This window comes from Trachurus japonicus, chromosome 9 (assembly GCF_045865225.1).
Source record: "Trachurus japonicus isolate A0001 chromosome 9, Traja_1.0".
Lineage (NCBI taxonomy): Eukaryota > Metazoa > Chordata > Actinopteri > Carangiformes > Carangidae > Trachurus > Trachurus japonicus.
In genome coordinates this window covers 924,316-935,666 of record NC_140915.1, presented here as the reverse complement: position 1 = coordinate 935,666, position 11,351 = coordinate 924,316, and the positions used below count along the sequence as shown (strand labels likewise).

General features: G+C 45.8%; 1 protein-coding gene across 1 annotated transcript; it reads right to left on the bottom strand.

Moving 5' to 3' along the window:
• Nucleotides 1-432: 432 nt before the first annotated feature.
• Nucleotides 433-8,470, bottom strand: LOC146980448 (adenylate kinase isoenzyme 5-like). The gene is made up of 8 exons (XM_085787957.1): nucleotides 8,411-8,470; nucleotides 5,874-6,246; nucleotides 4,133-4,381; nucleotides 2,253-2,425; nucleotides 2,059-2,172; nucleotides 1,055-1,246; nucleotides 577-661; nucleotides 433-482 (listed from the first exon to the last, which is right to left on the bottom strand). Exons 1-8 carry the CDS (start codon nucleotides 8,468-8,470, stop codon nucleotides 433-435), a joined length of 1,296 nt encoding a protein of 431 aa, XP_085644083.1.
• Between the last annotated feature and the right edge of the window lie 2,881 nt (nucleotides 8,471-11,351).

Here is an 11,351-nt window from a genome sequence, read left to right as displayed (position 1 = left end):
CTATCTTTATAGTTCCCAAAACACATTGAACAGCGGACAAAATATACGACACTCTGATAGTTCTGCCTGGCTTCACCGCCAGGACACAACACCAGCTGAGTGCCACTTTGCACAAGGAGAAGGGAAGTTCACTTAGTTAACATGGTTATACAGCACTCGTAAAGCATACTATGGGTTATACCAACATTTCCCATTACACATCGTACAGAGACATTTAGAGGTCGTGTCTTTGTGTTCAAACACATGTTCTACTCACAGTTCAGGTCATCTACCATCCCAGTCGGGTGGTTACCATGGTTACTACTACTACATCACACCACACGTGAGAACCAGAGCAACACTGACAGACATAATGATCATTGACTGGCACAGACAGAGGACGTTAAAGGAGCAGTACGTATGGGTTCCTTAAGGAGTTAATGTTATTAATGGTTATTGATCATCCTGGACTTCACTGATGCATTCTGGGAAACCAGCTGGATCTGGAGACAGAGAAACAAAACAAAAAGATCAAGGAACTAATCAATTAGTGACTCACAATAAACTACCAATAATCAATCTATACATAATCAATACCTGATTGAGTCTTCAGCTGCAACTTTTTTCTTATGACTGAACTCAGATCAGCAAACACCACTTCCTCCTCTCTGTCTGCATCCACCTGCACACATACACACACACACACACACACACACTTGTTGTTGTCTCGTCAAATTTTACACTTAAAGACACATTGTGTAGGAATTCCTCCATCTAGCGTTGTGGTTGTATATTTTTCATGCTGCATTCAGGTGAAATTGGGCAGACGGCAGACGGACATAAACAAGCCTCTCCGTCAGCACGAGGCAAAACAATACATGTGACAACATGTTGTCATGGCGATGTGGTATTGTTTTACCGGCTTTCTCTGGACTTCTGTGACTAAAATGACATCTGGTTTGTTAGCGACGGCCGTCTGCCCGACTGCAGGTGAATGCAGCATCAGTGTAACGATACCTGAGTCAGCAGCTGAGTGTGGCTGTAGTCAGAGCCAATCAGAGCAGAGCTGACCTACCTGAGTCAGCAGCTGAGTCTGGCTGTAGTATCTCCTCACAGAGACGATGTCTCTCTGAAACGTGTCCAGTCGTCTCCGCAGGGTGTGGCTGCTGTCTCCTAGGAGACCGAGGCGAGACGCTCGCTGCTGAAGACGACAGCTCAGCGTCTCATTGGAGCAGAGCAGCAGCATCACCAGGTCGGGGGAGCCAATCTGAGCACAGGGGGGGCGGGGTTAACGTCTCCAACACTCAATCACCTGCCTGTTGTCTACCTTAGAGCGCTGTAAAAGAGAGTAACGACACGGGGCGGTGCGTGGCGCAGTGGTTAAGGCGGCTGCCCCATGTAGAGGCTACAGTCCTCAAGGCAGGCGTCCCCGGTTCGAATCCCGCATCAGGCAGACCTTTCCTGCATGTCATTCCCCCTCTCTCTGCTTCCCCCTTTCCTGTATCTCACTATGTGCTATCAAATAAAGGCAAGAAAGCCCCCCCCCCAAAAAAAAGAGAGAGTAAGGACACCTCCATTGACTCCCGTGGTAAGGGTTTAAGGGTTTAAGGGTTTAAGTGTTTTGCCCCCTAGTGGCAGGATATGGGTATTACAAAAGCGCCCAGAAAACTCATTCACTCCAATGTATGTGTGTTGCCCACTTGCTTGTACATTGATGAAAACGGCCGTGTTTTTGTTTTTAGGTGTCTTGGTCATATCAGATTATACTTAGAATTTGTTTATTACAAAATGTAGATTGAAACATTCATGTAGAAAACTGTTTTTTTTACTGGCCTATGTGTTAATGTTTATCCGTAAAGGATCCTCAATGATGCTATTAACGTGGGTGATATATAAATGTCCTTAAATTATTGAAAACACCACACTGCTCATTCACCAACAATGCAGAGATGTCAGTTCTTTTGCAAAACCCATATTCCTCCACCAGGAGGCGCTGCCATTGGACCAATACTGTCCTTACTCTCTTTTACAGCGCTCTAGTTTACCAGTACACGCTGCTCTCTGATTGGTCGGTCCTACCTGCTCCTGGAAGCTCAGAGCCTGGTGGATGTCTCGAGGGAATCCGTCCACGATGAATCCTCTGACGTCCCTCTGACCAATCAGCTGCCTCCTCAGCTCCAAGATCGTCTCCTCCTGCAGACAGGAAGTAGGTTCACTGTCAGGTTCTGGTTCTGGTTCTGGTTCAGGAAGTCTTCAGGTGTTTGCTGACTCACCTGTGGGCCGAGCTCTCCATGACTCATCATTTCTGAGATGACTTCCCACTTCCTGCTGGGGGAGGCGTGGCTTAGCAGCTGCTTCCTGAGCAGCTCGCCCAATGAGATGGCTCTGAGGCCGAAGCGGCGCACCAATCTCGCCGTCTGACTTCCCTTCCCACTTCCTGGTCCACCTGAGGACCAGACGGGACCAGAGTCCAGATCCGTTAAAACAATGACATATCTACAAGACAAGACAGTTTCATCTGTAGTATAGCCCGTTGTTACCACCAGTTTGTCTCAAAGGGCTTTACATCCCATCATAACAACATCCTCTGTCCTTAGACCCTCACATCCACTGAGGAAAAACTCCATGGAAAACCCTTTTAAAGGACAATTCCGGGCAAATTCACCTCAGGCTGTATGTTCCTAACATTTCAGGTCTAACAGAAGGAATCTGAAGGTTTTCAGTTTAATGTCTCCTGTTTAGCGGTAGTTGTGTCTGTCCCCGCGTCGCCACGGCAGCGATGAATGGGAGCGGATTGAAGTTCTGCTGCTTAGGCTGTTTCCATCCCTCAAAGCCACAGACAGCGTCAGATGGAGACTCAAACATGCAGCCAGAAGTTTATTTACTTCAACAAGCCGACATGTTTGTAAAACTAGATCTAATTCAAAGTCTGGCGGAGTCGAGACCCAAGTTGACGCTCGGTGTGTTCAGGTGCAGTGGGAAGCTCCCGTTTGTGTCATAAACACAGGAATATCAACTCTGGACTTGCTTGAAGTAAATAAACTTCTGGGTGCATGTTTGAGTCGCCATCTGACTCTGTCTGTGGGAAAAATGTACACTTGAAGCAAACACCCCCGAGTTGAATTTGCCCAGAATTGTCCTTTAACAGGGAAAACCAGGAGAAACCTCAGGGTGAGCAACAGAGGAGGGATCCCTCACCCAGGGGCGTCATTTATCAAAAAGGTGTAAAAGTCAAAGTGCTACTAAATTTTGATGTACGTCGAAAAGCCAGAAATGGCGTGCACCCAAAATATTTACACCCTTTTCAGATCTATCAAACTAAGCATACGCACAACTCTTTGCAATTTCCATTGATAAATCGCACCGGACCCAAGAAAAGTGCGGATGTGAACACGCCTCATATTCCGCCTCTAAATGCCCAAACACGACCATATATGGACAATGCCTACGTCCAGATGCAGAACAAAACAAGCGGGCCAAGGTCGCTACACAAGAGACTCGGACTGGGTCGAGTCTGGGCTTCAACCGCAGCTTTCAGGCCCATTGGGAACTCTCTTCCATGTACTTTTCTGGGCAGATTGAGTCGTAGGCAACTGGACTTGTATTTGTCTGGGAAGTCGTTTGGCCTCTTATCCAAGGAGCTTCATCAGTTCCTACGCAACAAGTCTCACTAGTCCAACTAGCTAGACAAAGACAGTGGTCAACTGATGAAGCCCCTTGGATAAGAGGCCAAACGTCTTCCCAGACAAATAAAAGTCCAGTTGCCTACGACTCAATCTGCCCAGAAAAGAACGATGACCTGGATGAATGAGAAGATCCACAGACAAAACTCTCTTCCATGGTTTTTATTTTCCCCGAGTCTCCTCCTCCTCCTTCCTGGTCAGATTTCTGACCAATAAGGGAACAGTTGGTTCGTGCATGGCATTTGTTAACAGCTTTGGACCGGTTGGAACTGTTACCGTGGGAAGACAAACAAGCCCAATAAAAGAATCCAACAGTTGTATCGGTTTAGCTGCTGAATCGGAACAAAGCCAACGAACCACAGGTGTGAAAACGCCCTAAATGGTCGTTAACAAAGTGAAAGCTGTCAGGGAGGTCCGACTCTACCATCTTAGATCTATATCTAGTATCTTATAGGCTATCTATATCTCACCGATGATGAAGATGACGAGGGGGCGTGGCCTCTGAGGACGAAGGACGCTGACTTCCTGCTGCAGTCCAGAGCTCTCCGTCAGGTCAGAGTCTGAGTCTATGGAGAGCTGAGACAGGACGGGAGAAACAGGAAGACCAGGAAGACCGGGAAGACCAGGAAGAACAGGAAGACCAGGAAGACCAGGAGGACCAGGAAGACCAGGAAGACCAGGAAGACCGGGAGGGTCAGGAAGACCAGGAGGATCAGGAAGACCAGGAAGACCAGGAGGATCAGGAAGACCAGGAAGACCAGGAAGACCAGGAAGACCAGGAAGACCAGGAAGACCAGGAGGACCAGGAGGATCAGGAAGACCAGGAAGACCAGGAAGACCAGGAAGACCGGGAGGGTCAGGAAGACCAGGAGGATCAGGAAGACCAGGAGGACCAGGAAGACCAGGAGGATCAGGAAGACCAGGAAGACCAGGAAGACCAGGAGGACCGGGAAGACCAGGAAGACCAGGAAGACCAGGAAGACCAGGAGGACCGGGAGGAACAGGAAGACCGGGAGGATCAGGAAGATCAGGAAGACCAGGAAGACCAAGAGGACCAGGAGGACCAGGAGGACCAGGAGGACCAGGAGGACCAGGAGGACCAGGAAGACCAGGAGGTGGGAGGACTGGGTGGGGAGGGGGGGTGAAGATGGGGAGGGGGGAAACAGATGATGAAACTGAAGATACAATGTGATGTTCTCTCTAACACTACTGCCCAATTCCAATTCTAGTTTTCTTCCCTACCCCGAGCCCAAAGCCCTTAACCCTTGCCCCTTGATACGGAGCTACAATTGGGACCCCCCTTCAACAGTCACATACGTCATCAGTCGTCTCTGCTGGCTTTCACATAAACAGATGTGACGAGCTTTTACCACAAATCCTGTATTTAAAACCACGTTAACTTAATGTAAATGTGGTGGTTTGTGTCCGTAGGCTCCAGAGCCCCGAGGCAGCGCTGCTCTTCTGTCCAATACACACAGGAAGCTTCACTTTACATTCAGACTAACTAATGCTACTGATACAGCTGTTAGATTTCATCAATAAGACAACCGGTAGCGGTAGCTGTAAAACAGGCTAAAAGCTGTTTTATTTCCCGCTCTAACGCTGTTATTATGGAACTTTATTAAGTTTTAATATTTTTTCATGTGAGAAAGTAACTGTTTAGATCCCAAATATACGGCCAGTTGATCCAAACGACGGCTGTTTAGAAGTTTGCTCCGATGTTTTTCAGAGAAGTGAAGCTCTGCAGCGACCGGGACATCACAGAGACAGCAGCCGGTCTGCTGAGCTGCTCGGCCGGCCAACCTCCGTCCTCATCCCGGGGGAGAAAACCATCGCTAATTAACTTACCCGCAGGTTTTTAGAGGTTTACCACCAGCTGGTTAAAGTATTTCTAGGAGATAAATGTTGGTCTCAGTGATGAAATCTAACAGCTGTATCAGTAGCATTAGTTAGTCTGAATGTAAAGTGAAGCTTCCTGTGTGTATTGGACAGAAGAGCAGCGCTGCCTCGGGGCTCTGGAGCCTACGGACACAAACCACCACATTTACATCAAGAAATACATGTTTTACTATCAACACATCAGTCTGCATTAAGTTTTATTTTATTAAACTTTAGTTACGGTACACGGCAAAGATACTTCACTAAACTTTACGGTTAGACGTAAGAAGTGAAGCTCCGGGACAGCGACATCACAGAGGCAGAGTCTCTTACCCTCTGAAGGGTCCTCATCCTTCCTCTCGGTCCGGACCACAGGGAGGGGCTGGAGGGGCTGGGGGGGCTGGAGGACTCTAGTCCCCTTGGGGGGTCCAGAGGAGAGGGGGGGCGGAGCTACCACAGCTCGGTTGGGTTTAATGGAAGACGTGGATGTGGTGGTTGGTGGGGGGGCAACGGGGGGTGATATGGGGGGCAACAGGGACACATGGGGGGGTCTGGGTGCAGGCCTCAGCTGGTCCCGGTCCCGGTGGATGAAGGAGTCCCAGCAGATGGACTCGGCCCCCCCCAGCTGTCTGGTCCTGGTCAGGCAGCGCTCCAGGAAACGCAGCGGGTCGTCAGGACGATGGTAGAGGAGACCGGTCAGCAGACTCTGACACACACACACAGTTACAGTTACAGTCTCTCACCTGTCTGTCTGTCTGTCTGTATGTTTATAGTGGTCAAAGCATCTGTGATCATTAAAGGATAATTTCCGTTTTTTACAACCTAGACCTTATTTCTAGCATTATACGGATACGCGCCGCTCCACTGGGGCTAATTTCGTCAAAATGACTTGTAATGACACCAAAGTTATCTGGGTGAGTAAATGATCGTATTTTATGCTAGAAATAAGGTCCAGGTTGTAAAAAACGGATATTATCCTTTAATCATTGATCGCATTTTGCCGTTAGCGGCTATTTTGCCGTTCGGCTTTTATTTAAAAAGTAAAAATAAAAAACACCATAATGTTTATGAAGAGGGCAACCAGCTCTACAGAGTTTAGAAGGACTGTTTTCAGCTTCTCTTTGCTCCTCATGTCTTTGTTCTCTGTGACTTTTCACTCATTATCAGCTGATGCTCAGTGAGAGCTTAGCAGCAGGTTAAGCTAACGCTACGAACTACTAGTAGATTGATGATTAAAAAAAGTGGAAGTACATCACACTACGTTGTGCAAGTGGTCCATTTCACATTTAGAGAAAACTAGTTTTCTGTTTTCTCTGTTTTCTGTCTGTTTTCTGTCTGTTTTCTCTCTATTTTCTGTCTGTTTTCTCTCTGTTTTCTCTCTATTTTCTGTCTGTTTTCTCTCTATTTTCTGTCTGTTTTCTCCCTGTTTTCTGTCTGTTTTCTGTCTTTTTTCTGTCTGTTTTCTCTCTGTTTTCTCTCTGTATTCTGTCTGTTTTCTGTCTGTTTTCTCTCTGTTTTCTGTCTGTTTTCTCTCTGTTTTCTGTCTCTCTGTCTGCCTGTTTTCTCTCTGTTTTCTCTCTTTTTTCTGTCTGTTTTCTGTCGGTTTTCTCTCTGTTTTCTGTCTGTTTTCTCTCTGTTTTCTCTCTGTTTTCTGTCTGTCTGTCTGCCTGTTTTCTCTCTGTTTTCTGTCTGTTTTCTCTCTGTTTTCTGTCTGTTTTCTCTCTATCTCTCTGTCTGTTTTCTGTCCTCAGCTGGTAGATCAAACTGTCCTCGACTATTAACAACATGTACAAACATAACTATCACTGTAGAATGAGAGAGTTAGGTGTGAAGTGTTATGTAGCTAATCTAAATAGACCGAATCTCCTTGTTGTTTACATTCTACTTCCGGGTAGAAAACCAGCACGTAATTTGAATGAGATCAATAGTAACGAACGAGAGTTTAGCTATATATCATATTTTTCACGCCCTATCACCGTTTAGACAAATCTGAAATGATTGAAGAAACATTACTATTTCTGTGTGTGTGTTTTGTGTTGCTATGTGTTGTATTTATTCAGTTTGGGGGAATCACGGTGTCTAGAAAGCATCAGTGGCTCAGCTGACAGGGACAGCTAACGGTAGCTAAGCTAACGGTAGCTAAGCTAACAGCAGGACGTCAGCTGTTAAAACCCTCCCGTTGTGGGACACCACATGAAACTACTCCAGTTAGCTCAGTCATGTTGGGACTCAGATATCCGCTGGAGAAAATATTTTTTCATGGAGCGTTTATTGAGTCACTGAGTTAATAAAGTTCAACAGGTAGCTAACCGTTAGCCCAGCTAATCTATGATAACCATGACTAATTACAAAAATGTGCACACAGAAATAGTAATGTTTGTCCAATCATTGGTTTTATAAACTTTACAAACATCAGATTAGTCTAAACGGCGATATAGTGACATGAAAAAGTAGATATAGCGAAACTCTCGTCCGTCACTATTGTTCGAATGCTGGTTTTCTACCCGGAAGTAGTTGTAAACAACAAGGCGATTCGTCCTATACAGCAGCGCTATGGTAATGATGGCCGCCAGAAGTGAGCGGACCGCAACTTCTTAAAGCAGAAGTAAGTCCAACTAGTTTTCTGTCTCTTCACTGACGCTAGAAAGTTAAACTCAATATTTTTGACAAAGTCCACCTATAAAGGAAACGGTGTTGTGAGGACGTACGTGTTTATTTCTTTGAAAAGTTTTCATTTATTTTGTCGGTCAGTAAAAACAGACAGCGCCACTTTGCCATTAACACCCACAGTGTGGTGGGAGGTGGAACTGCAGCTCGCCGTTACTGTCACTTACAAACACATGATGTGACACAGCAAAAACCTGTCTCACCTCCAGCAGCTGAGGGACGAGGTGGAGAGACAGGTACTCCTTCACTTCTCTGCTGCCCATTTTCCTCTTCTTCCTCTTCTTCTTCTCCTTCTTCTACTTTTCGTCGTCTCTCGTCCCCTTCTGTTTCCTCTTCTCACCTCCTCTTCTTTAATCTCCTTTCAGCAGATCAATTATCTATCTATCTATCTATCTATCTATCTATCTATCTATCTATCTATCTATCTATCTATCTATCTATCTATCTATCTATCTATCTATCTATCTATCTATCTATCCATCTCTCCGTCCAGTGCAGAATGATAGAATGATGATGATTATGGTCTGTCCTGTGTGTGTGACCGACCGACTGACAGTGGCATCAGGTGGAAGGGGGCGTTGCCGTGGTAACGTCTTCATTTAGCCCATGTCTGCTCTTGTTGTGTGACATCATCACAGTGACATCACAGTGACACCTGGTGGAGGAGCGGAGGAAGAGCAGTTAGGAGGAGTTAACACAGCAACTTTTACTGTGTGTGTGTGTGTGTGTCTGTGTTCGAGTGTGTGTGTGTGTGTGTGTGTTCGAGTATGTGTGTGTGTGTGTGTGTGAGTGTGAGGCCCACAGCAGAGCTGCATTCTCTCAACTGAATGGATCTCAACAAATGCAGGAATGTGTGTGTGTGTGTGTGTGTGTGTGTCTCTCGGTGTGTGTGTGTGTGTGTGTGTGTGCTTGGACAGAGGGAAGCAGGATTTGGAGCCTCTCTTTGGTTACTATAGTAACTGTGATGTAAGCCCAGAGGGGGTGTTTGCCCTCTTTCTCTTTCATTGTGTCAGTGTGTGTGTGTTAGTGTGTGTTAGTGTGTTAGTGTGTGTGTGTTGGTGTGGACCAGAGAGACTTCAGTGGAGACGACCGGAGACACAGAGACATGAGGACATGAGGACGGAGCTGGACATGGAGGTAACTCACTCACTCACTCATTAATTCACTCATTCACTCATTCACTCAGTTGTTGTTGTCGTTCTGTTTGAAGTGAAACTTTGTTGAACTGAGAAGTTTCAGTCGGTCGGTTTCATCCGGTCACCACGAGGCACAGACCCTGCAGTGTGTGTGTGTGTGTGTGTGTCTGTGTGTGTCTGTGTGTGCCTGTGTGTGTCTGTGTGTGTGTGATCAGACAGAGCCAACGTTGTGTTGTCGACATACTTGGTGTTTTCAGACCAGATGGACTCTGGTTCTGGTTCTGGACTCGACCCGGTCCAGCTCAACATGGCCGCTCCATCTGGTCTCTGTCTGGACCAGGACTCAGACAGACCAGACTGAGCTGGACAGAACCACCACAGAGTTAGATGTGTTACAGTACAATGACACCAAAATATAAACCAAGACAAAATACAGAAGAGACTACAGTAAAAAAAGAAAAGAAAAGCCCAACCAGCCCAAACAGATCTGCAGCAAATAATAAATTGCTCACTTCAATCAGGCACGTTTCCTAAACCCCTGAAAGTAGCTGCCATCAAGCCGCTCTTAAAAAAGAGAACATTGGATACTACCATTTTAACCAATTACAGACCCATCTCAAATCTTCCCTTTATAGCCAAGATCGTTGAGAAAGTGGTTTTTAATCAACTCAGCAACTTCTTAAACTCCAGTGGACTCTTTGACAAATTTCAATCAGGCTTCCGACCTCACCACAGTACAGAAACAGCTCTTATTAGAGTGTTAAATGACATAAGGTTGAACACTGACTCAGGCAAGGTGTCAGTTCTGGTCATGTTGGATCTCAGTGCTGCGTTTGACACTGTGGATCACAGTATACTGCTGGACAGGTTGGAAACCTGGGCAGGACTCAGCGGGACAGTCCTAAAATGGTTCAGGTCCTACTTAGAGGAACGGAGTTATTTTGTGACCATTGGTAGTTATCAATCCGATCGAGTGGCTATGACATGTGGAGTTCCTCAGGGGTCAGTCCTTGGACCCCTTCTGTTCAACCTGTATATGCTGCCTTTGGGTCAAATTCTACAGAACTCTAATGTCAACTATCATAGTTATGCAGATGACACACAGATATATCTTGCACTGTCTCCAGATGACTGCAGTCCAATAGAGTCATTATGTCACTGTTTAGAGCAAGTCAAAAATTGGATGAGCCAAAATTTCCTTCAGTTAAATCAAGAAAAAACTGAGGTCATTGTTTTTGGAAATAAAGAGAAGAGGGTTGCTGTCAGTAAACACCTTGAGTCACTGTCTTTAGAAACTAAAGACCAAGTCCGAAACCTTGGTGTGCTGATAGACTCAGATCTGACCTTCAACAGCCATATCAAATCAGTCACCAAATCAGCCTTTTATCAACTGAAGAACATATCCAGAATTAAGGGTTTTATGTCCCAAACTGATCAGGAGAAGCTGGTTCATGCTTTTATCTCCAGTAGACTTGACTACTGTAACGGTCTTCTGACTGGTCTCCCCCAAAAAAGTATCAAACAGCTGCAGCTCATTCAGAACGCTGCAGCTCGAGTTTTAACCAGAACAAAGAGATCAGATCACATCACCCCGGTTCTTAAGACCTTACACTGGCTCCCAGTCAGCTACAGAATAGATTTTAAAGTTCTGCTCCTGGTTTACAAATCACTGAATGGTTTAGGTCCAGAATACATGAAAGACATGTCAGTAGAGTATAAACCCAGTCGAGCTCTGAGATCTAGTGACTCAGGTCAGATAGTGGAGCTCAGAGTTCAGACCAGACATGGTGAAGCAGCATTTAGCTGTTATGCTGCTCACAAGTGGAACAAACTACCAGCAGAACTGAGATCAGCCCCAACTGTAAGCACTTTTAAATCCAGGTTAAAAACATTTCTCTTTTCACGTGCTTATAGCTGAGAACTTTAAACTTATCTATTTTTTTTCTTTTACTTTTATTTGCTCTTGCTTTTAACTCTGTTTTTAGTGTTTGTTTGTTTTTATTCTGTC

Excerpts from the sequence above, each read along its gene's own strand:
- LOC146980448 (XM_085787957.1), bottom strand. The coding sequence starts at position 8,470 with ATGGGCAGCAGAGAAGTGAAGGAGTACCTGTCTCTCCACCTCGTCCCT. Across the intron at positions 4,382-5,873 it reads GGATGAGGACCCTTCAGAGG|TTCCTGATCCTCCTGGTCTT; the intron begins GTAAGAGACTCT and ends GTCTTCCTGGTC. Across the intron at positions 483-576 it reads GCAGCTGAAGACTCAATCAG|ATCCAGCTGGTTTCCCAGAA; the intron begins GTATTGATTATG and ends CTCTGTCTCCAG.